The 26,846-nt window shown below is 41.8% G+C and overlaps 1 protein-coding gene across 1 annotated transcript in view; it reads left to right on the top strand.

Moving 5' to 3' along the window:
* The window catches only part of LOC311142200 (protein EURL homolog), a 56,329-nt gene extending 36,770 nt beyond the window's left edge, over positions 1-19,559 (top strand). Inside the window, exons 3-5 of the mRNA XM_084177794.1 lie at positions 6,779-7,312; positions 12,133-12,195; positions 18,515-19,559. Of these exons, the coding sequence (XP_084033920.1) occupies positions 6,779-7,312; positions 12,133-12,195; positions 18,515-18,690 (773 nt within the window). The 3' untranslated portion in view covers positions 18,691-19,559. The remainder of the gene's footprint in view (positions 1-6,778; positions 7,313-12,132; positions 12,196-18,514) is intronic.
* Positions 19,560-26,846: the final 7,287 nt, after the last annotated feature.

The following is a 26,846-nucleotide window of genomic DNA, read 5'->3' as shown; positions in this document are numbered from 1 at the left end:
CCATAATTTGCAAATAAATTCATAAAAAATCCTACAATGTGATTTTCTGGATTTTTTTTCTTCTCATTTTGTCTGTCATAGTTGACGTGTACCTATGATGAAAATTACAGGCCTCTCTCATCTTTTTAAGTGGGAGAACTTGCACAATTGGTGGCTGACTAAATACTTTTTTCCCCCACTGTATTTCTTTATTACAACACCTTGAAATATTATTTTTCCTCGAAGTGATTATTACCCCCCTTGACAGGGTATGTACTCCAACATGTACATTTCCGTCTTGATCTAATTGGTCACAATTTTTTTATCAGATATTTCATAAATGTTTATTTTGCTTAAAAGTGTTCAAGTTCAACTGATATTTGAAACGAGCTTCCCTTTGAATGACAATAATTAAAACCGGTGAAGGTTTTAAGTTTCAGACCATGGAAGTAACATTTCAACATGGTTTTGATGGTCTTGATTGTACAATGCAAATGTAACTGCACTCCAGGATTCCTATGGATCAGGTTAGTGTATATGAGGAAGAAGGAGATATGTTTTTCTTTTATACAACTTTACATAATTGTGATTCTTTATGAGCCAACAAACCTTTTTATAAAAAAGAAGAGTACTTTACTGAAAGTCGTGCACAAGAGGCACTGTTTCTCTACGATAGAAGAGAATGTATGAAAATGTATGCACTCAGTAACCGTAAGTCGCTCTGGATAAGAGCATCTGCTAAATGACTAAAATGAAAATGTAATGTGTTAATTTTCAAGTTGGCTACAGTTAAACTCAATGTACCTGTACACAGCCCATTTGTAATTAGCCCACCCAACTACCTCATCCCCATATTGTTATTTACATTGTTATTTATTTTGCTCATTTGCACCCCAGTATCTCTATCACTCCAGTGTTAATACTAAATTGTAATTATTTTGCACTATGACCTATTTATTGCCTTACCTCCATAACTTACTACATTTGCACACACTGTATATAGATTTTCTATTGTGTTATTGACTGTACGTTTTTGTTTATTCCATATGTAACTCTGTGTTGTTGTTGTTTTTATTGCACTGCTTTGCTTTATCTTGGCCAGGTCGCAGTTGTAAATGAGAACTTGTTCTCAACAGGCTTACCTGGTTAAATAAAGGTGAAATAAAATTAAATAAAAATAAAAATGTTGTCAGATACTGTATGTTCTGCTAATTATACTGAGCAAAAGTTACAGTTCATATAAGGAAATCGGTCAATTAAAATTAATTAATTAGGCCCTAATCTATGGATTTCACATGACTGGACAGGGTGCAGCCATAGGTGGGTCTGGGAGGGCATAGGCCCACCCATTTGGCAGCTAGGCCCAGCCAATCAGAATTAGTTTTTCCCCACAAAAGGGCTTTATTACAGACATTAATACTCCTCAGCACTCCATGCCAAATTCTCTAAAACGACGTTGGAGGCAGGTTATGGTAGATAAATGAACATTTCATTCTCTGCAAACCGCTCTGGTGGACATTCCTGCAGTCAGCATGCCAGTTGTACGTTCCCTCAACTTGAGACATCTGTGTTGTGTGACAAAACTGCACATTTTAGAGTGGCCTTTTATTGTCCACAGCACAAGGTGCACCTGTGTAATGATCATGCTCTTTAATTAGCTTCTTGATATGCCACACCTGTCAGGTGGAGGGATTATCTTGGCAAAGGAAAACTGCACACTAACAGGGATGTAAACACATTTGTGCACGGCACTTGAGAGAAATACGTTTTTTGTGCATTTCTGTGATCTTTTATTTCAGCTCATGAAACATGGGACCAACACTTTACATGTTGCATTTATATTTTTATTCAGTGTACATTTTGCGCAAATGTGCGCACATCTCCCTCCCTCAGTTGCTTTCTATTTTTAAGTTATATTTTATCCTTTTGTCATCCTGGTAAAAAATGGTGCGTGCCCCAGCAGAATACAATTTTCAGGACTCTGGTGCCCCCATCGAAATGGTAATTAATGCCTCTAGGTGATCACTGCCTGTGCGAGACCGTTTCTTCGTGTGAATTTGATTCTGGCAACTGAATCCCCTTTCAGCAGCAACACTGGACAAGGGAAGGACCAGCTGAGCGTGCACTGGGAACACGTTGGCATACTCTTGAATGAGAGCCCTGCATGCTTCTGCCATGGTTTTGTAGCCCTGGTGTTTTAATAGATGTTTTACCTGGTGAAGAAAAAGTTGCTATTGCAAGAGACCATCGCTGCATTTTGTAAATGTTGACGTAACAATTACAACAGGAATTGTGGAAACTGCTCCAATGGGAGGGGATGGCTGTGTGTGAGAGTGAGGCGCATGGGAAAGAGAACATAGAGAATGCACAAAACTGTGTTCATCACAATATTAATTAAATATGAATTGCCTTTTAATCAAATACATTTTAGTATAAACACATATTTGACCTGGGTGAATTCATGCCACAGGACATCGGTAGAATATATTTGTAGATATTGCATAGACGAGTCGAGTTCGGGAGCTCCGTGCTGGGTAAGGTCTCTGTCATTGTCGGGTAGATTGGCAGGGTTAGAAGTTGTCCATGCAAGAGAGATGTCTCAGATCATGTTCTGCGAATCTGTTGTTTAGGCCCTGGATCAGGTGCGAGATGAAGTCTTTGCGCACTCGCCTGTGCGTGTTCACCTTGCCATCCCCGCTGAAGAGGAGTTTGTGGCCTTTGTAGTAACCGGGGTTGGCAGCGGTCTCATCTATGAGCTGTTGCTCATACACACCCTTGTTGTCTGAGAGATATTTTAGGGCGGCCCTGGTTGCCGCAACGATCGCCTTGATGTGTGCAAGAGACACACATATTCTTTCTGGAAAACCAGGTTCAGTATGTCCGTGATTGGAAGCAAATCCATCAAGAAATGGGTTATTGCTACAAAGCTGTCAGGCAATTTTCTGTGCCTTTTGATACGTCGGAGGCCACAAGTGCAACACGATGCTTACCACAGTGCACTTGGAGCAGGTACAGGTTTCTCTCCCACAGTCATGACACTCACCCGTCGCTGCCCAGTCCCCACCACCTTCTTAAAATCAATACCCTTTGATTGGAATGTTGCTAGAACGGCATTTGTGATTGTTTTGGCATCTCATTGCGGTATCATTACATTTGCTAAGAACACATCTTCGCCTGGCCCTCATGCACATACCTCAAGAACATCACAAGTTCCTTCTCGACTACAACTGTCACAGATTTGTCTATGATTATTCCAACATACGGACTACGTTCTATTTCCTGTATGTCCTTCTCAGTTAGTGTTTGACCTATGGCATTCTGCATTTGCACAACGCTGGAGTGATGTGTGTAGGTGGTACCCGACTGAATGGCAGGGCAGCCGTTTTATTTTTGTAGCTCTATCAACACTGGAAACGTGCTGTCTGCTGTGTCCTCTTTTGCCATACAGTATACAGTCCGCAGTTGCACAGTTTTGGAGTTGTCTGTTTACTTTTCTGTTTCTTCCAATGTTACTTTAAAAAATGTTGTAAGGGCTGAAGCAATACTGCATCCCTGTGGTCGCTCTGCGTGGCATTTTTAATGCACTTTTCTGATGTGTTGCGCAGCCTCTGGTGAAGGAATAATTTTTCCCACACTTCTCACATAAACATACAGTATGTTTCCCTGACACACCATCTACTACTTTTTTCTTCACTTAAAGCCATTTATGTGGGCCATTATCATTAGCTGCAGCATTCTCCTCTACCCTAGCTGTTCCTGTTGCTGCAGTCTGTCACTTTCTCTGTCTCGGTCACATTCTCTGTTGCAGTCTCTGTCTCACTTTCATTTCGATTTGCGGAGGGGTTAAATAACCTTTAGTAGTGTTTTTTGTGTTAATTGACTCGTCATTGTTTATGTTGGCTAGCCATTCCAATTATTCAAGCTTTTTTTAAATAAAAAATTCCAGCGGCTTAAACATCCAGTACCTAGCAACGAAAATGCCACTGACAGCTACTCCCACCACACACACCCTTCCCGCACTGCCGCAGACAGAAAGCGTGTGGTTTGGAGGATGAATGAGACATTTCAGATAATCGCAGCGAGTCTATTTATAAACATTTGGAATTTGAAATTGAATGTCATGGTCAGTACACCTGCGTTTTCAGAATGTAACACATTTTCTTCCTGTGTGGAAAAACACAGAATTCTGTGTTCTGGATGGATCACGTCTCCCTCTGCTTCCTTAGCCCCTGTGATTAGCTGTAGCGTTTCGGGTTGGAGTTAGTTATTCACCATAGCATGATGACAGATCATTCCTCATGGAATGTTTGCCTGCCCTATCTATGCTCCCTTAGCTTTTACTTAGACAGCGTTCAATCCAAACAGGAGTTACTCACTGATCGTTCCTTGGCTATCTATGCTTCCTTTGCTTTTACTCCGACAGACACCATTCAAACAGGAGTCTGACTCTGAGGGCATGGTGAATGGTTAGCACAGCGCTTGGATGATGAGGCTGCTCTGTGGCTTTGTTTCTCTGAAGGCCAGGTAAACGGCTTGAATCGGAGATGTGCTAAAGCTAACAAAAAGATGATTCACAGGCCAGTGTTCTGTGTTCACACAAGCCTGTTGCTCATCAGCTCCAGTGTTATGCTGCTGCTTATGTCTTTGAAGAGTTGACTGCCACTGCCTGAGACGTTTACTCACCTTTGAATGGTGTTTGTGTGACAGAAAGAGTATTGCTAGCCAATATCCATAGCTGCTTAGCTCTGGGCTGGTACACTGCTCTGGTTGTGGGCCTGTGATTTGACCGTTGGGCCTGGGTTTCTTTTTGTGATGGGACAGACCCGTCTGTAGTCGAAGCCTGATTATCTGATCGGGCTTAAGGCATTGCTGTTGGCTGGGCGGCTTATGGAGCCACTAACCCTAACCCTAACTGCTGAGCAGGTTGGGTTTTTAGGGAATGTTCAGTAGCCAGAGACACAGACACAAACACTGTCCCAGGCCAGCTTTCCAAGCCTCAAGTATTTTCTAGCCTCACGGCTTCCTCATTATAAGACTAATCCACCACAGAGCTATCTCTCAGTGCCCAGGGTACACACACACACACACACTCTCTCTTACACACAGCCACACACATAATGATTGTATAGGCCAAATTGTTCTTAGTATAAACACAGTGTGCTTGTGTGACAGGGGTTGGTTAACACAAGCAAGTCAGCTATCGTGTCTTAAAGCCTACAGCGTTGAACAACTTGATCCTTTTCTGTGCGTGTGTGCGTGCGTGCGAGCTGGGCTGGCTGAAGGTCTTGGCCTTCACTTCTTTGTCTGTGACATGGCTTCAGTTTAGTGTGTCTTCCTGTTGTTGGCCCTGACATGAACGTAAAACAGAAGGAAATGGCCTGATCATGATTAGTTTGAGCTCTCACTTTTAAAAAATCCTTTATCTTAAAGCTGAGGCTTTCTGATGACTGATATGGACTGAATTCTCACTTTTCACTTTTCATATTTAGAGTTAGTTTATAGGCCTAGTACAATAGGCTAGTCATTTGGTGGCCGTATGCATTCTTACCTCCTCTCTTTCCTAGAGGAGTGTTTGCGGTGAACCTACCTAACGAGCATCCGTTTTACTGCCTCTCACTGGGTCTTGACGTTGACTAATCCCCTAGTTTCATGTTCCAGCATGTCTGTCTGCGTGATTGAAATGTAGGCCAGGAGGAAAAAGACTGAAGACAAAGCCTGTACAAACACACCCACTAGCTTGTTCTCGGTCACTCTCACACACTCCATCACACTCCATTCAGTGTTAACACGATTGCCAGTCCCACCAGTGCCCCCAGTTTACTTTAAGGTTATTTTGACTTTGGGTGTGGTATCTGTGGTAAATTCCCCTGCATTTCGTCTGTGTGTTAAATGGGTTAGAGCGTGAATGGCCTCTTGCAGTCTGAGTTGAGGAAGTTTTGTGGTAATCCCAGGTGATCCCCTCCCTCTGATGAGGAAGCTGCGGGCTCTGTTATTATGACTCAACTACCCTCACTCTCTGGAGCGCACACACCACAGCAGAGCAACTTCTCTTAAATAGTTACTCAATGAGATTCTTCAGAAGGATTTAAGTAATGTCCTTAAAAAGGAAGGTCAAAGCTTTTATCTTTGCAAAGATGGTAGCCTACTTGATACTCTGTGTTCTTCTTTTACAAATTCTGTGAACCTAAAATGCGGTGTTGGCCTAGCTTCATTGAAAAGCCATTTTAGATACTGAGAAGATTGAGGTGAGACTATATTCAGCCTAGCAGGTATCTGTCCATTTAAGATGGGTAAATCTCTCCCTGGTTCAGAAGCTTAGCCCACTATAAGCAGCTTTCCCCTGGACATTAAAATACTTCAATCTGCCTTTTAGGCTGCTTTCAATAGGTTCATTCTAAAAATTATTTGTTTATGTAAAGTGCAATAGGTCAGTACTGTAATACTTACTACATTCGCACACACTGTATATATATTTTCTGTTGTATTTTTGACTTTATGTTTTGTTTACCCCATATGTAACTCTGTGTTGTTGTTTTTATCGCACTGCTTTGCTTTATCTTGGCCAGGTCGCAGTTGTAAATGAGAACTTGTTCTCAACTGGCTTACCTGGTTAAATAAAGGTTAAATAAAAAATTATAATACCGTTATAGTTATATGTCCTTTGAGAAAAGCATCTAGAGCAGGAAATCTTATCATTTCAGTTCTTAGTCCTCTGTTCCCTAGCAATGCTTTGAAATTACTAAACAGAACATGTAACTAATTGTCTTCTCAACTGATTGCTCTCTCTCCCTCCCTCCAGGTGTGTCTCATGCCACCCTCCTGCACACCAAATCCCTACGGGGCCACCGGGAGTGTTTTGAGAAGTACCACCTCATCGCCAACCAGAAGCTGTCCCGCTCCAAGGTCTCCCGCAGTGCCTACGAGGGCATGAAGCTGGCCCTGACCCAGAAGATCAGCCGCATCGTGCAGTACACCCAGAACAAAGACTCTGTCAGCTCAGAGGGAGGTCCTGGCCGCCGGGGTGGCAAGCACCAGCTCCTTTGCTACAGCCAGAATGGAGACCGTAAACTACTACCCCAGTCGGACGCCCAGGTGCCTCGCTACACCCCACGCTGGAACCAGGAGACGGGGGCAGGAGGGCTGCCGGACTACGCCATGGGCATGCTGGAGTGCCACTCGGCCGAGGAGCTGGGGCTACTGGAGGACGAGCATGGCCTCGGGGCCCTGTGGGGGGCCACGGTGAGGAGGGGCCTTCATCACCGCAGCCACAGCCAGTCTTCTGGAGGAGACCACCAGACACTGCACTCAAACAATGGTCACAGCAGAGACGAGTGTGAGTTCTCAGTCAGCCTCACTTACTTTACACCACAAACAGTAACTAGCCTACCTCCATTCCTAACACACCACACTGGCTGTGGTCAGATTCTGTCTACCTCTCTCTTCTCCAGAAGTGTGCTCTCGTTCACTCCACCCCCCCCATGGATTAAAAGCATTGTATTGGTGTAGCATAAGCATGGGCTAGATGGAGCCTCGGGGAAAGAGTGCACCATTTTAGGAGAAGGGCAGAGAAGTCAGACTATAGCCAGAGTGTTATTTAGAAGGTTTCTGAGCCTCTATAGGCTCCTCGGGAACTAGGCTTCCCTAAAATGGGAAGGCAGGGGAAGTTCCATGGAAGAAATCCGCTAAAGAGGGGTGACGCCTCGCAACACGTCAAACCAATCAAATGTCTTGTTTAGGCGGTGCTCCAAAGGTGCTCACCAGATTAGTGCCGTAGGAGCAACAGTGCGTGAGGACAAAAATGTTTTAACAAAAGAAGCACCGGTGACAAAACATTTTTTTGCAGCACGCTGGTTTTCACAGCATTTCACTGTTATTTCGAGATTAGCTAAAGCTGCAGCAAGAGGGGAGAAATGGTCTACAATGCTGGCCATATCAATCTTTTTAATTTTGACATTTCTGAAGTGATATTTGGTTGTAAAGGCTAGCATGAGGGACAAGTAGCTAGCCACAATGAGGTTCGTTTTGAGAAAAGTCAGCTAAACTTGTAAGCTACCTAGGTATATCTAACTAGCTAGCTTACTATATAGCCAAGAACATTTTAATAGAAACAGCATATTATTGACCTAAAAGGTTAGCTGTGTTAGCCCAGTTGCTAGCTTATCCAGGGTCAGTGATACGTGGAGCAACCTGTCTCTCTATGGGAACTGCAATCATTTTTCTAGCAACATTGCTCAAATGAATTAAATTAAATGAACCTCATAAAATGTTACCTGTAATGCTCATCTCCTGTAGCCTAATTGTCATCTCCTTATTTTCATACTGTACCTAAATTACAAGGGTTGTATTTGCACTAAATGTTAAATGTCAGCACTTAAAAGGCATGTACAGAATCTGGTATATGGTTGGCCTCCTATACATTGTCTATTGGTACGGTATTATTTTAAATTGAGAACATATAGTTTAACCTGTAAACAACGTGTGAGTTTAGCTATTCTCTGCTTCAGATGACAGATGCCAGTAATGTTATCATACTGTAGGCTTATGGCTGCTTGGCGATGCATGCCATATGATAAGCTGCAGAATGGATTCACAGAGCTGATATACTGAGAGAGAGTGACAATCAGATAAAACAGTTTGGAGATTTTACAACTAGACAAAAAGGAAATGTTTATTTGAGAAGACAACACAGAAACACAGACACATTAGAGACAGAACCCTTCCCCTCTTTATTGCAGGATTGTGATATGGGATTAATGAACATTGACACTAGTTCATTTTGAATAATAGTTTAACAATTAAAACAAGTTTAAACACTTCACTTCAAAGAATCAACACTTCATCACTTCAAAATGTACAAATAAGCGAACTTGTATGTAAAGATTAGACATCTTTGTCTAAACAACAATAGATAATTGAGTAGTAACATGTAAGCTATTATTACTAAAGCATAATTTTAGGTGAACCAAAAAAACTCCATACCAACGATGGCCAACCTTTCTCCACTGATCCCTGATCTACTGGGTGAGCAGACTTCAATTCCAGCCCAGCAATAGCACACTTGATTATGAACTCATTAGATTTGATAAATTGAATCCGGTGTGTTATTGCTGGGCTGAAACAGAACCCTACCACACCCAGCAGACCTCCAGCAGGGTTGTCCTGCTCCAATTGCAATAGGTTTATACATTGTGTGTGATGTTTAACTATATTTTTGTATACAACATTTGCTAACATAGGTACGCCTACACATAAAACCCATGGTATATAGGATATACCCTTAGTCTCTTGGGACATTCATTGGGACCTCTCTCTTCATCTGCAAACAGGCTTTTACAGCTTTCCATATCTGAGGACAGAAAACATCACAAAGAAATAGGCTTCATTATATTTCAATTAGACAGCACTGAATATGATGTTGCTATTATCTCTCTGTCCTCAGTTTTCCGCTATAGGGACTGGAACTGGAGAATATTTTCATAATGTCCTCCCACAAAATGACCTGCCCTATCCAGTAGCCTACACTCTCCCTTTACTGACAGCTGATGACAGCTGGAGCTGCAATTTCACCCACTTCCATGTAGTGTTGCACGGTATACCAAAATATTTTTTGTTACTTCAGGTCCTTCTGTCAAATGTGCCTCACAGATCAAGCCTGTCTATCAGAGCAGCCAACCCCTTTATTATAGCGCACACTGTGCCTGCTCCACTTACTCATTGCTAGCCTGCACTGGGAATATGGGCTGCATCATGTTAGCTCCCCTCATGCTGCACAGAAGTTAACACATCTTTAATAATGCGACACGGCATGTAGAAATGTTGGAACTGTTAATTACTGTTCGCAAAACAATGTCTATATTGGCTAGAAGACTTTACAATGGAAGAAGAGACCGGTAGCTTCCAGCTTTTGTAGGTCAGTACAATAAAATGAAGTCCCAAATGGAAGGGGCAAAGATTGTTTGTCATCTGTAGCCCCATGAAATCAGCCAAAACAAGCTCAATAACTCAATATATGCACACGCCTATTGAATATGCATTCCCCTGTATTGTGGATAGGCCTAGGCTACATCTTGATTTACCCAGTTTATCAATAGAGATTTACCATTCAAATAAATGATTACCATTATGTAGTTACATTTGGTAAAAACAAAGTGAAATTGATTGTATATTTGTCTAATTGATTCATTGATGCATGCATGACTGTTTCTGAAAAATATTAATGTAAATGTTTTAATGTAATGATATTGAACTCAAAAGATTCCAAACAATTTAACAGAGCAGTAGCTGAGTTTATCTGTCTGGATCAATTGCCATTCTGTGCCTTCTTTTTTTGCCGTGGTATCGTTTTGGTATGGAGTATCGTGACGGTATTGAGTATTGTGATACTAAACCTGGTATCGGTATCGAAGTCAAAATTCTGGTGTCGTGACAACACTACTTCTATAGCTGTTATCTACAAATGCATTTGGAGACTGTGTTTTTAATGTACAATGATTACATCAAGACAGCTAGCTAATATGAAGCTAGCTAGCTGATGACATTTCTTTCACTTAGCTAAACAGTGTAAAGTTAGCTAGCAGTTCAGTTGCGTTAGCCTACAAAGTGGCCTATTGTAGCCAGCCTGCCCTGCTAGCTAATAATGCATAGTATAACATTTTCAAAACTTATTTACTTACTTGAATAGGTTCTCCCACTGCCTCCGTTTTTTGGGTCCTTACAAAAACAAAAGAATGGGCAATCTTCAAGATATTTTCAGTGTCAGCAAAGCGCAGCCATGTGGACAGAACAAATTGAGATAAATGGAGGAAAAAAGTGTTTGTCACCAGAGGGGTTTAGAAGGTGTTGTGACGTTTGACTTTACCAGTGTAATCCAATTTCAATAAATCTAAATCGCAGACTGTCGGCCACACTTAATAACTTGAAACTAGAATAGACAACAACTACCCAGGTGGAAAACAGTGACTCACATAACACACAGCACCCCTTCTACAGTCATGTGGGGGAGGGTTCTTGAAATATAACATCCAATCATTCTCTCTTATCTGTTCTCTGTGATCTCTGTTATATGGAGTCTGCTATCTCTTCCATCTCCCCTACTCATGAATGGTGCACAAGACAATGTAAAGACGCAGGCGAAGGCCCAGATTTTAGAGCATCCTCACACATTCCTCCTCAACCACCACTCTCCCTCCTTTCCACACACCACCACACTCTTTGTCCAGAGAAGTTTTCTTAGTCCTACCTCATTAAGTGTCCTTGGGTTCTCCATACCCTGTCACAGCACCAAGTTTGTTTGTGTCTGCTGCACGCCCTCTTGGAGAGAGGATGAATATCTCTCAAGGACACTGGCGCTTTCAGGCCGTTCATAGAATTCTATTCCTTTGTAAATTATTTATATTGATAGTCACCTTGTCCGAGAGAGATTTACATGGTTATCAAAACGTGACGCCAGGGTAAGCCTACACGAAACACAGCCCTTATTTGAAGTGTTTCTAAAATCCCTTATGGGAAAAATGTATGGTAGAAAAACAATTAGAACCATTTTCCTGTGGGGCTCTATAGCTTGGGTCTCCAAATTCCTTCCCTTTAGGTTATAATACCAGCATTTCATAAACTTCACTGTTGAAAAGGTGATGTGTTGATATGCTTCAGTTTTCTGCCATATTATTGGTTTAAAATGTGTCTCTAGCAATCATAAGGTAAAATAGATCAACAATTGTCATTTATATTTACAATCTGCTTATCCAAACGGCTTACAGATTCACCTAGCTCTTATCAATAGCGCAGTGCTTGGAGAATGGTGTTATTTCTATCAGAAAAAATAGTAGATGTTGTTCCACTTGGAACCGACAGGTTGCCCTACCTTAGTCATAATTTTATCGCACGTAAAGGTGCTGGAATTATGAGGGAATTAAGTCAAGGTCAGAATACAGTGCATCTGTAACCACACCTCCGCCACGCCTTCATTTCTTTGATATCCACCCCAAACTAATAGTTCAGAATACACGTATTTACGTTCCATTTATGTGCTCTTAACTCGGGTCGGAATCCCCCCCCAGTGCCTGAAGTTGCTTTAGTTGGTTCATTTATTTTATCAAACATGCTGTGCTGTGTTGCTCTTGTTTTGAGACCCAATCTGTGTGTTTTATCTTCCAGTGATTAAAATGAGTGTTGACGAGCTCCACCAGCTGAACGGGCAGCTGCTGCTACAGATTCAAAGTAAGAGACACTTTCATAGCCATCTATTGAAGTTAACTGTGAACCAATGTCTAAATTATTCCTTTGCATTAATCGTCTATAGAGGAGTGCTTTAGAACATGCATGGGTTTTAAGTCTTGTTTTAAATGCTTGTAAATGTCCATAAATGGATGGAACTGAATGTGCCACAGTAGTGTTTTCTTGCGTCTCTTCTATGCTTGTGTGTCTTTGATGTGACGGTGTGTCTTTGTGATTGTGAGGTGGTGGTGTTATGTCTTGGTGGTACAGCGTTGTCATTGCTGTCTGCCCCCTCTGCTTAATCCGTTTGATTTGATTTCCGTGTATGTGGTCCCTGGCCTGCACTGATCTCTCTACTCTTTTGCTCTGTGTGTTTTTGTGAGAGAGAGTAGGGCTGTGGCTGGTGATTGTCAAGCAAATAACTGCCGGTCTCACGGCAATTGACCGTTAATTAACATAAACATGTTTAGCATCTCCTGGCTTCCACTGATGCAGACCTTTGGAATATTTACATTTTAAAAAGTAAAATAAATCAATTTGGTATAGCCTACACCATCACAATAAATCTATGATTTATTTTAGACCGGTCTAAAGAAACATGATATGAAGAAAATGTAGTCTATTTCAGAAGAACAGAATAGCATCCTCTGAGTTGTTCTTATGTTAGGCCCAGATCTGGCTATGCCAAATGGCTGTGGGCTACACTAGTTCATTTAGCAGACAAGATGTGCTTAGAATTCCGTGGCATTATTTTATAGTATGAAGAATACAATTGAACATAGCTGAATAAAATATAAATAATATTTTCTCCAAACGATTTGAGGGAGTGCGCACATGCGGCTACTCTGTGTTGAGCTGTTAACAAAGAAACACGTCCTCCTATATGCTTAATTTTGAGTTATTTATGCAACTTTAGTTGTGATACAAACGTTGGGCTATATGTTTTGATTATTATTATAAAAAATGTTACCCCTTTTTCTCCCCAATTTCGTGATATCCAATTAGTAGTTAAAGTCTTGTCCCATCGCTGCAACTCCCGTACGGACTCGGGAGAGGCGAAGGTCGAGAGCCATGCATCCTCCGAAACACGACCCTTCCAAGCCGCACTGCTTCTTGACACACTGCTCGCTTAACCCGGAAGCCAGCCGCATGTGTCTGGAGGAAACACAGTACAACTGGCGACCGAGGTCAGCTTGCAGGCGCCCGGCCCGCCACAAGGAGTCGCTAGAGCGCGATGGGACAAGGAAATCCCGGCCAGCCAAACCCTTCCCTAACCCGGACAACGCTGGGCCAATTGTGCGCCACCTCATGGGTCTCCCGGTCACGGCTGGCTGTGTGACAGCCTGGGATTGAACCCAGGGCTGTAGTGACTCCTCAAGCACCACTCGGGAGATGTTTTGGATTATTAAAACATTCTAAGGCTGCATGATGCGACACTAAAGATTATTTGAAAAAAGTTTAATGAAAGGCATAAGCTCTGCTTTGTTTCTTGCGCAGGCTGCACACACTTCATCAGTCTCTCATTCACAATTTGACAAGCACTTGATAATGCCTCGAATTTCCCGGCGGCATCCTCCATGCCTTTTGCAGCCGTTGTGCCCCTGGGCTGAATATATTAATTATAATTCCCTTCTCCCGGCTGCTAATCGCGGCGCTCCGAAGTACCTGTCACTCACATGGCTCTCTCAGATATCTAAATTCTTATTAGTCAATGCCCGTCACGTGATCAGGTCCTTCTCACAGGCATCTCAGCTCCGAAGTAGGCTACAAGTGAAGAAAGACACATCGGGGACGCAACTGCGCACTTCTTATCGAATTCCGAGGCGCATATTGAAGACGTTAGAAGAACAGTCCACATTTACTTTTTGTCAGCCAACAAGATGAGTAGGCCTAATGAACAGCAAAAGCTCTAGCCTATGTCAATCTACTATCCCCCATAGTACAAAAGTTGACCTATTCTATTGGTCAACTTGTCTTTCTGTGCGAGAAATAATTATTCCAAACATAGTCTGGGACAGTTGTGGGATGCGATAGATCCCAAATTAATACAACCACTCGCATCAAAAAAATGTTTTAAAAGCAATGAGGCTGATGCAACCGATCAGAACGTTTAGCTTAAAATGTTGATAAACTGTTAGACTTTTTCTTCACATAAGCACAGCAATGCGCACACGGCGGGAAAACACCACAAAAGTGACCACAAATGCGATTATGCATGTAATGCTTTATTAGAAAGGTGCATTTTTATGGTTATCTTCCACAAACTTGAAACTCACGCGCCGTCTATGTATGCCGGTAAGACTCTACACCCACCTGTTGTAAAACGGATTAATGTGCTTAATTTTAAGAAGTTATTTGACCACTTTAGTTGTGATACAAACCTTGTCAAAACATATAGGCCTATGGACTAGGCTACATGAGGTGTGCGACTGATTTGAAGAAAAAAAAAGGCATGCGCTGTTTCTTGCCTTACTGCACACGCTGGGCATCATTCACAAGTGATAGGCTAATATTGTCACCCATCAGACTATTCTTAATTTAATCTTGTCTTTACAAATACTAAATAATATTTCTGTGAAATTAGCTTTGATTTAAAATGGACAATTATCATGAACCTGTCTCGAAACAGGGGCTGCGGAAAAAACCACGGGGGGCCAGTATGAAAAATAAAAAATTAATAAAAATAATAATAATAATGTATGCACTCACTAACTGTAAGTCGCTCTGGATAAGAGCGTCTGCTAAATGACTAAAATGTAAATCTATGCACTTATTATTTGTATTTTTTTTTACCTTTATTTAACCAGGTAAGTCAGTTGAGAACAAGTTCTCATTTACAACTGCGACCTGGCCAAGATAAAGCAAAGCAGTGCAATAAAAACAACAACACAGAGTTACATATGGGGTAAAACAAAACATAAAGTCAAAAATACAACAGAAAATATACACTGCTCAAAAAAATAAAGGGAACACTAAAATAACACATCCTAGATCTGAATGAATGAAATAATCTTATTAACTACTTTTTTCTTTACATAGTTGAATGTGCTGACAACAAAATCACACAAAAATTATCAATGGAAATCAAATGTATCAACCCATGGAGGTCTGGATTTGGAGTCACCCTCAAAATTAAAGTGGAAAACCACACTACAGGCTGATCCAACTTTGATGTAATGTCCTTAAAACAAGTCAAAATGAGGCTCAGTAGTGTGTGTGGCCTCCACGTGCCTGTATGACCTCCCTACAACGCCTGGGCATGCTCCTGATGAGGTGGCGGATGGTCTCCTGAGGGATCTCCTCCCAGACCTGGACTAAAGCATCCGCCAACTCCTGGACAGTCTGTGGTGCAACGTGGCGTTGGTGGATGGAGCGAGACATGATGTCCCAGATGTGCTCAATTGGATTCAGGTCTGGGGAACGGGCGGGCCAGTCCATAGCATCAATGCCTTCCTCTTGCAGGAACTGCTGACACACTCCAGCCACATGAGGTCTAGCATTGTCTTGCATTAGGAGGAACCCAGGGCCAACCGCACCAGCATATGGTCTCACAAGGGGTCTGAGGATCTCATCTCGGTACCTAATGGCAGTCAGGCTACCTCTGGCGAGCACATGGAGGGCTGTGCGGCCCCCCAAAGAAATGCCACCCCACACCGTGACTAACCCACCGCCAAACCGGTCATGCTGGAGGATGTTGCAGGCAGCAGAACGTTCTCCACGGCGTCTCCAGACTCTGTCACGTCTGTCACATGTGCTCAGTGTGAACCTGCTTTCATCTGTGAAGAGCACAGGGCGCCAGTGGCGAATTTGCCAATCTTGGTGTTCTCTGGCAAATGCCAAACGTCCTGCACGGTGTTGCGCTGTAAGCACAACCCCCACCTGTGGACGTCGGGCCCTCATACCACCCTCATGGAGTCTGTTTCTGACCGTTTGAGCTGACACATGCACATTTGTGGCCTGCTGGAGGTCATTTTGCAGGGCTCTGGCAGTGCTCCTCCTGCTCCTCCTTGCACAAAGGCGGAGGTAGCAGTCCTGCTGCTGGGTTGTTGCCCTCCTACGGCCTCCTCCACGTCTCCTGATGTACTGGCCTGTCTCCTGGTAGCGCCTCCATGCTCTGGACACTACGCTGACAGACACAGCAAACCTAACCACAGCTCGCATTGATGTGCCATCCTGGATGAGCTGCACTACCTGAGCCACTTGTGTGGGTTGTAGACTCCGTCTCATGCTACCACTAGAGTGAAAGCACCGCCAGCATTCAAAAGTGACCAAAACATCAGTCAGGAAGCATAGGAACTGAGAAGTGGTCTGTGGTCACCACCTGCAAAACCAGTCCTTTATTGGGGGTGTCTTGCTAATTGCCTATAATTTCCACCTGTTGTCTATTCCATTTGCACAACAGCATGTGAAATGTATTGTCAATCAGTGTTGCTTCCTAAGTGGACAGTTTGATTTCACAGAAGTGTGATTGACTTGGAGTTACATTGTGTTGTTTAAGTGTTCCCTTAATTTTTTTGAGCAGTGTATATACAGTGTGTGCAAATGTAGCAAGTTATGGAGGTAAGGCAATAAATAGGCCATAGTGCAAAATAATTACAATTAGTATTAACACTGGAATGATAGATGTGCAAGAGATGATGTGCAAATAGAGATACTGGGGTGCAAATTAGCAAAATAAATAACAATATGGGGATGAGGTAGTTGGGTGGGCTAATTTCAGATGGGCTGTGTACAGGTGCAGTGATCGGTAAGGTGCTCTGATAACTGATGCTTAAAGTTAGTGAGGGAGATGAGAGTCTACAGCTTCAGAGATTTTTGCAATTCGTTCCAGTCATTGGCAGCAGAGAACTGGAAGGAATGGCGGCCAAAGGAGGTGTTGGCTTTGGGGATGACCAGTGAGATATACCTGCTGGAGCGCATACTACGGATGGGTGTTGCTATGGTGACCAATGAGCTAAGATAAGGCGGGATTTGCCTAGCAGTGATTTATAGATGGCCTGGAGCCAGTGGGTTTGGCGACGAATATGTAATGAGGACCAGCCAACAAGAGCGTACAGGTCACAGTGGTGGGTAGTATATGGGGCTTTGGTGACAAAACGGATGGCACTGTGATAGACTACATCCAATTTGCTGAGTAGAGTGTTGGAGGCTATTTTGTAAATGACATCGCCGAAGTCAAGGATCGGTAGGATAGTCAGTTTTACGAGGGCATGTTTGGCAGCATGAGTGAAGGAGGCTTTGTTGCGAAATAGGAAACCGATTCTAGATTAACTTTGGATTGGAGATGCTTAATGTGATTCTGGAAGGAGAGTTTACAGTCTAACCAGACACCTAGGTATTTGTAGTTGTCCACATACTCTAGGTCAGACCCGTCGAGAGTAGTGATTCTAGTCGGGTGGGCGGGAGCCAGCAGCGTTCGATTGAAGAGCATGCATTTAGTTTTACTAGTGTTTAAGAGCAGTTGGAGGCTACTGAAGGAGTGTTGTATGGCATTGAAGCTCGTTTGGAGGTTTGTTAACACAGTGTCCAATGAAGGGCCAGATGTATACAAAATGGTGTCGTCTGCGTAGATGTGGATCTGAGAGTCACCAGCAGCAAGAGCGACATCATTGATATACACGGAGAAAAGAGTCGGCCCAAGAATTGAACCCTGTGGTACCCCCATAGAGACTGCCATAGGTCCAGACAACAGGCCCTCTGATTTGACACATTGAACTCTATCTGAGAAGTAGTTGGTGAACCAGGCGAGGCAGTCATTTTAGAAACCAAGGCTATTTAGTGAATGGAGGACACTTTTCCCGTGGTTAATTTTCATGCCTGCCAGGTAGGCTATACTTTTGATGTAAAGCGAAGCAATGTGCTTAATATTAGGAAAGTTGGGAAATAAATATAATAGGCCTAGCCTATAGAAAGCTGATGGGATCCTCCTCCTTTTAATAGAGCCCATCAAAACTCTGTTTTCTCACGCAATTGCATAGCCTATAGAAATGTTGCACAACGTAAGCCCATGGGCTCTCATGAAATGTTTGATTTGATTTCCGATAACATTTGCATTGATGTTAGAGTGATTAGAGGGACAATAGAGTGCTGAGTACCAGGCAGTTAGCAAGTTTGGTAGGCTAAGTTTGGTAGGCTACAAATGACCATCAGCAGCATCAGAGCTTGGAGAAGTCTAGTTACCGTGACTAAACAGTCACGTGGAATTTGACTGTGGTCATGGCTTGTGATCGTTAGTGTGGCGATAATACGGTCACTGTAACATCCGTAAGAGAGACATCCCTGCGCTGTACTAATCTTTGCTCTGTTCCCTCTCCCCCTACAGAGGTGTTTGAGGAGCTCACGGTGGCTTTACAGGAGAAAGACTCACTGGCGTCAGAACTGCATGTTCGCCATATCGCCATTGAGCAGCTCTTCAAGAACTGTGACAAGCTGCCCTGGCTGCAGATCAGCCGGGCCGGGTCCGGGGTCAAGGCCAGCAGCAACACCCCCGTGGAGTGAGGGGAGTCTGGGGGTACCTACCTGGCTGGTGACTGCCTCTCTCAGGGGGCTGGCTGTCTCACTCCCAGGGCTACAGACAGACAGGATGGCCACTGTGGCCCGTGCCTTTTGTATTGTGAAAGACTTGTTGCGTGGTTTGGTTTGTCCCAGAGGAGTGAGGAATGGACATGGCCTCCTCTCATCTGGCGCTCCAAGGCTTTCTGACTGCAGCACTTGAAGAAGGGGCTTAGAGAAAGGCAATAAAATTAAAGGATCTTGGGATCCACTGACTTCCACTGGGAACTGTGGGTTGTTGAGCCTCGCTGTCGGTGGACCTGTTGCCTATGCAGACAAAGTATTTTTTAAAGAATACCTATTCAGATGTATTTGATACAGAGTGACATGAGCGAGATCTTGTTTGCATACTGGTAATTGCCAAAGTCAAGGAAACACTTGAAATAAAGTATATTGAAAGCAGGCAGGGCTCTAAAATGCGACCAATTTGGTCGCATATGCAATGAAATATTTTGCTGTGCGACCAGGAGTTTTATTTTGGGAGCACTGTGCGACTATTAAAAACATCTCCCAGATAATAATTGTTGTAATGACAAGGCTTTGCTGTACCGTTGTTTCCGAGTGCCCTAGAGAAACAAGCGTGTGCAGATTCGTTAGCATCATGGTTGCACTATTACTACAGCGAAAACGGCTTGCAAAAGATCTGAACCATTTTACCGGCGCAACATTTTTATCTTCCTATAGCGGTTCGCCGGGACCGCATTTTAGATTCTAAAACTACTCACGCGTCGACGTTGTTAACCATTTGTTTACACTTTGTTCAGTCATGTTACCTCATTGGCTAGCTAGCTAACAACCTGGTTACCAGCATATCCAAACATTTGGGGGAACAGAAAGAAAGGAAAAGGGGTAGCTTCTTCTGGAGATCAATGATCATAGCAATGAACAAATGACAGATCTCTTGCATGTCATCACAAACCTGACGTTTTTAAAGAGACAGTGTACAATTTTCTATGTAATGCATCTCAATAGGAAAATGCTGCCTTTACACAATATGTAGAAACCTAATATTCCACAAATTACTTTAATTTCAATGACAGGTATTCGTATCAACATTTTGGCTTTTATAATAAACAAATGTATTTACAGTGTTACATATTAGTTTCTAGGGCACAAGGTGCTTCAAAAGTAGCTAGAATTCATAGGCTGCATTTACACAGGCAGCCCAATTCTGATATTCTTTTCACTAATTGGTCTTTTCACCAGTCAGATCAGCTCTGAAAAATATATTATGTGAAAAGATCTGATGTGATTGATCAAAAGACCAATAAGTGAAAAAAAAATGTCAGAATTGGGCTGCCTGTGAAAACGCAGCCATATAGGCCCAATCTCAATCAATTAAAAAAATTGTATTTTCTGGTGCTCCTAAATTTTATGTGGTGCTCCTAACTTTAAGTTACCAATAAAACATTTGAATTTAGAGCCCTGAAAGCAGGTGCTTCCACACATGTGTGGTTCTTGAGTTAATTAAGCAAATAACATCCCAACCCGTCATGTACAGTGGGGGAAAAAAGTATTTAGTCAGCCACCAATTGTGCAAGTTCTCCCACTTAAAAAGATGAGAGAGGCCTGTAATTTTTATTATGCAAATTAATTACTAAAAAATCATACAATGTGATTTTCTGGATTTTTGTTTTAGATTCCGTCTCTCACAGTTGAAGTGTACCTATGATAAAAATTACAGACCTCTACATGCTTTGTAAGTAGGAAAACCTGCAAAATCAGCAGTGTATCAAATACTTGTTCTCCCCACTGTATAAACATGCCCAGTTGCCCATTACTTTGGCTACCATGGCTAGAAGAGGGGTCTCAAAGGTGCATAGGGGGTTTAGTGTGTGTGGGTGGGTGTGTGTGTCAGTCAGCAGAGGGGTATACTACAAAACAGATTCAAGGAGTTAGCCAGCTAACTTCCCTAAATGTTCTGAAATAACTTTATTTTTTTAGAAAGATAAGCTTGAAATGGGCAACCAAAAACACACATCTTAATGAACCAGAAAATCTATCGTTATTTCTGGTTATTTATCAAAGTTAGCTGGCTAACTCATTGATCCTGCTTTGTAGTATACCCCTCTGATCTCAACCCAATTGAACACTTATGGGAGATTCTGGAGCGGCACTTGAAACAGCGTTTTCCACTACCATTTCTCATGGAAGAATGGCGTTGCATCCCTCCAATAGAGTTCCAGACACTTGCTGAATCTATGCCAAGGCACATTGGGCTCCTGAGTGGCGCAGCGATCTAAGGCACTGCATCTCAGTGCTTGAGGCGTCACTACAGACCCCCTGGTTCGATTCCAGGCTGTATCACAACCGGCCGTGATTGGGTGTCCCATAGGGCAGTGCACAATTAGCCCAGCATCGTCCGGGTTTGGCCGGTGTAGGCCGTCATTGTAAATAAGAATTTGTTCTTAACTGACTTACCTAGTTAAATAAAGGTTAAATAAAATAACATTGAAGCTGTTCCTGCTACTTGTGTTGACCTAACGCCCTATTAAGACATTTTATGTTGGTGTTTCCTTTATTTTGGCAGTTACCTGTATCTAGCTACAGTTTTCTTTTTACAATGACAGTTTTAATTTTTTGAATTTCCTCATACTTTTACATTTTGTTTTCTTTTGTTATTTTAATCACACCATTTCCTCGCTCCTCAGCAAATATTTGGTTGACTGATTCTGTTGTTGCTGTGGTAACTGTTACTAAATGAGGGGTGAGTTATTTTATTTTGTATTCAGTGCAGTGAAACATACTATTGAGGTTTGAATAAATGCTGTTACATCTAAGAGGTGGGATTTTAAGTCCAAAGGTTACAGTTTGTTGCTTTTATTTTTCTCCAGTTTTTGATTTGATTTTGATTTTTGTTAGTGGCATGCTGCAAATGCTGTTTCCTGCTACTCTTAACTTTAAGTCCTCTTGATTTCAACTGGTAAGGTATTTTGTGGCAGCCTGCGGTAAGGCTGTTGAGCACAAGTCATGTAGTTGAACAAGGGAGCGACATGAAATGCGTGCTGATGGCAGAGAAGGCCTAACTGTAAGCATTATATTGTCCAATTGCCAAACCAAAGCCTTTATTTGCTTCAAGGCAGCAAATATCAGTATTTATTATTTCACTTGTGGCCTACAAATATAGGCCTCACTAGACCAACTAGAATTGATAGTGAAACGCAATAGAATACACTAAAACCAAATTCACTTGAAATGTGGCTCAATGATTAACTTGTGATTCTATAAAATTGGTTTAGCTGTAATGTCCTGTGTTATGAACTGCTCAACACAATTCGGCAGGTAGCCTAGCGGTTAAGAGCGTTGGGCCAGTAACCGAAAGGTCACTGGTTCGAATCCCCGAGCCGACTAGGTGAAAAATCTGTCAATGTGCCCAAGGCACTTAACCCTAGTTGCTCTGGATAAAGAGTGACTGCTAAATTATGTAAATGTATTCTCCCCTGGTTTCACTGTCTGTCAAATTGATGTTATGTTGTGTGACTGAGTTTATTCAAGCAATTATTCGTATATTGTTTTATTATTTTGTGGTTGCGTGTTTCAGATGTGCTTTGGTTTTTACTTATTTTATTTTAGCTAATTATTTTCTGGTGGCAGGCCTATGCTGTGTATATTTGAACTCTAATTAAACTGCCAAATCCCATTTTATCTTAATACGATGGGTCTAATAGTTTTAAAGGCACTGATCTGAATGACCAGTAATATGGTGAAAATAAAGCAATATGGTGGAAAGAAAGCCCAAATAATGATTTGTTTTACCTATCCAGCCTGGTCAGATCAGTGATTTTGAAGATAAGGAGACAAACAAATGAACTAGCCTTCATGAAAATTTGGGACATAGATGTAGTAAGAACATGGATTTTAGCATGTCTCTGGTCAATACATAGACCTGCATGTGAAACTTGGGCATCCTCTGGTGGTTTGAAACAGCTGTAGAGGTTCTGATCACTGATGTGGAGCTTCTATCATTGGCCCAACATGAATGTGTATATTTTGGGAAGAAAGAAACAAATATATTCAGGTTGATGTATTTGAATCTCCCAATGTCAGTCTCTCTCTCTTTATAAGAGATCAGGTTTGACCCCTTTGGGGGTTTACAAGAAAGGTTTTAGCTCTGCTTTTAACTCGTATCCTGGTTTTGTTTGGATTAATAAATGTGTATTCTTCTGAGCATGAGTTTAGTGTCGCCCTAATTCGTACAACTGGAAAATGCCCTAATTCGTACAACTGATATGTTGTACGAATTTTATTATACACATTCTAATTTTCCCCTCACTCTTGGTTTTTGAGATTTGACTCGTGTGTGTTTGCAATGGAACCCTTTTTCATTATAGTGCACTTATACTAGGGAATAGGGTGACATTTCAGATTTGCCCGCTGAGTTGTTTGTAGGTTTGGTAAAGTGAGAACATGTCTGAATGGATGCTTCCCTGGTTAGAAAGATCTGTGTGTCTGGTGTGAATGTCATTAACTGTGTGTGTATCTGGATATGTGTACATTTCTTTCCCCTTTCTGCTAAGTTTGACTTGACTCATGATTTTACTTGGTGGTCTGATACATTTAGGCTACATTTGTGCTGTGTGGATTTTTTTATTTGTAGAAATGTGTGTTTAAGCTTACTGCCTGTGTAATGTAAAGGTTTATCTTTTTTCTCTCAAATATTTCAATAAAATGAAATCATTTTTTAAAACATTTTCTGTTTGCCGTCATATTGTCTGAGTAGATGTAAGCATGGTATGACAACGATAGATGTTGACTACAGTACAATGTATGCGACCAGGCTATGAAATCGAGTTATTTACTAATGGTCTGTAATCAGAGCCCTTCACACCCTTGATCATTTGTAATTCAAACTAGAGTACAGTACAGTCTTCTACAAGGTTTCTACCAATGATGTACATAAACCCTGGATTGCTGATGCTATCTATTGGCCAATGACCTGGATTGCTGATGCTATGTATTGGCCATGAGCAGCTTTGAAGCCACCGGTCGACCATATTGGCACTCCCGAGAAGAAGCAGTCCTCCATAAGAATGTTTCAAGGACAAAATGACATGTATTTAAGTACTTTTTGTTGTTGTAGTGGGGACAGCAACATTAGTACTTTATACAAATTATACTTTAAGGAAAATGTTTTATTTATATGTTTAGCTCACATAGCAAAATGTTAAATTATGCATTAAGGTGTCTAAAAGAATAAACGTGGCACAACAAATGTAGACAAATGCATTTCAACAGCTTCCAAAATATTTTTTACAACGGTGGGGGAGTGCCAAGATGGAGGTGTGGTGGCTTCAAAACAGCGCCCCTTGTAAGTCAACTAGTGTATATATAAATAATTGGTTTCTATCACTGATTTGATACATACAGGCCAGTGATTTAGATGGAGGTTGAGAACCCCTCTGTGGAGAAAGATTGCTACTGTATTTTGGTTCACAGTGCTCTCTATCCCTTACTCTTTTTTGGTATCGGCATTAGCACAGTGTACATTAGCAGAGTGTACATGATCCCAATTCTAGTTCCAAGACGGCGGCAATTTCAAACAACGAAAAAGTAGATTGTGGTGATTTATAGGCAAATTGAACCATGTCGCGCGCCGTAGTTAAACACTCTGGATAGTGCTCAAACAATGACTTAATATCTGAATTCCTCATATCAAATTATCAAAAGTGTCTACAGTATTTTTCTAAATGGAACTTGTCTATAGTGTAATACTTTTTTTGTGTCTCTCTGCTTTTATTTATTATTTACTTTTTGGGGGGTCTTTTGTTATGTGTGATATTTGTATATTGTTTTGTGCAATCTTCGTGATGCAATAAAAAAAAAACGTCATTCCACCATCTTTATGCACCTCCGTCACAAATAGAACAATACGTTTACATGTACACTAATAACGCGATATTAAACTGATTATGGCAGTAGGCCGAGTTTGGAAATAGTCATGTAAACACCTTACTCTGCTTATCTTAATCGGCGTAAGGTCCAAATCAAAGTAAGCATAAACCGATTAAAACACCTGGTTTTCTGAGCAATGTTTCGAATTATTAGGACATGCTTAATCGGCATTCCTGCGGTGTATTTCATCAGCGCATGTGCCAGCACTAGCTGAGCGAGCCTCTCTCTTATTATGGTTGCGTTCGTAAATTCGTCAGTTTTTCTGCGATTTAGCACACTCAGAGGAGCGTGCTCTGAAATCGGAGTAGATAGCCAGAGTGAATTCACTATGAGTGAAATGAGTTCGGATAACTGAAAGTATGCATCTTAGAGTTTTCACATGCAAACTTTATATGTCCGAACTAAAAAATAACATGGTCACTGTGGTAGAACGTTTATTTTGATTGGCGAATTTTTGCATTTATTAAAAGTCCCATCAGTAGCCTAATTTCAGATGTGTCCATGTAAACAAGATTATTAGGGAAATCGTTCTTCTTGCAAAGCATGTAAACTAACTACAGTGGTGGAAAACGTACTCAATTGTCATACTTGAGTAAAAGTAAAGATACCTTAACAGAAAATGACTCAAGTAAAAGTCACCAGTAAAATACTACTTGAGTAAAAGTCTAAAAGTATTTGGTTTAAAATATTCTTAAGTATCAAAAGTAAAAGTATGAATCATTTCAAAGTCATTTAGCAGACTCTCTTATCCAGAGCGACTTACAGTTAGTGAGTGCATACATTTTTCATACTGGTCCCCCGTGGGAATCAAACCCACAACCCTGGCGTTGCAAGTGCCATGCTCTACCAACTGAGCTACACAGGACTATATAAAGCAAACCAGACCTTTACATGTTTTTTTGTAGTTTTTTTACATATAGCCAGGGGCACACTCCAACACTTAGACATCATTTACAAATAAAGGATTTGTGTTTAGTGAGTCCGCCAGATGAGAGGCAGTACGGATGACCAGGGATGTTCTCTTGATAAGTACGTGAATTGGACCATTTTCCTGTCAAAATGTAATGAAAACTTTTGGGTGTCAGGGAAAATGTATGGAGTAAAAAGTACATTATTTTCTTTAGGAATGTAGTAAAAGTTGACAATAATATAAATAGTAAAGTACAGATACCCCCAAAAAAATACTTAAGTAGTACTTTAAAGTATTTTTACCTAAGTACTTTACACCACTGACTAACCATTATATTAATCTGACTATCCACAGAATCGTATTATTGTGTGCATGTCACCGTGCTCAATGAGCCAGATGTTTCACCAGATGTATAAATCTGAAGCATCCAGTTCGAATTTCCACTCCCCACCAAATTTGGTGATGAGAGGAAGCCTAGCGGACAGCAGTCGGAGAAGACCGAGCGAGATGGACTCGGATGGATTTTGGCCGAAATAGTAAATTTACTCTGACTATCTACTACGATTTCAGCGCACTCTCGTCTGAGTGTGCCAGAGCGCAGAATAACTGATGAATTTACTAACCTGTTGAATATTACCGGTGTCAGTAAATGCCAGCAAAAAAAAACATAATTAAATTGTTGCCAGCAGCAGCACAGTTACAGTCACCAACGCTCTAGACAACATGAAAACAGCCTAACCAGCTCTGCTAGGGCGAGTAAAATGGTCAGAGTGCAGTGGCGATTTTAGCATGTAAATCTTGGTGGGACAAACAATTATTTTTTTGGGGGGTGGGGGTGCATGCCAGCAAAGCCACTACACAACACAACACAACACTAAACAATACATGAATTGCACTATAACGGTGACAAACGGTGCCCACAAACTGTTAGGGCCTACATAAAGCTGTCCCAACAGCAGTCCCAACACCTTCCCACTACTACACCTGGCTATGAACCGTGCTCAATGAGCAAAAAAGAGACCATGTTTGTTTGCTGCTTCATTTTTCTACATTGTTTGCAAACTGATCTGTGACACGTATCACCTGCCCTGAATGACGGATCGCCACTGTCAGAGTGAGGTTTTCTCTCATTTGTGTCTGGAAGTAGCTATAGCTAGCCAACTTTAGCCAATTAGCTTGGGTGCTTGACTGCCGTTGTGAGGTCAGACCGCTCGGATCAACCCTATTCCTCAGCCATAGCGTCCATTGTGCGCCGGAAGGCGAACCGCTTTGACAATCTGACAACGGTCTGAATTTACGA

Source organism: Coregonus lavaretus (assembly GCF_964263955.1).
Source record: "Coregonus lavaretus genome assembly, chromosome: 15".
NCBI classification, from domain to species: domain Eukaryota; kingdom Metazoa; phylum Chordata; class Actinopteri; order Salmoniformes; family Salmonidae; genus Coregonus; species Coregonus lavaretus.
This window is presented reverse-complemented; position numbering and strand designations above follow the sequence as displayed.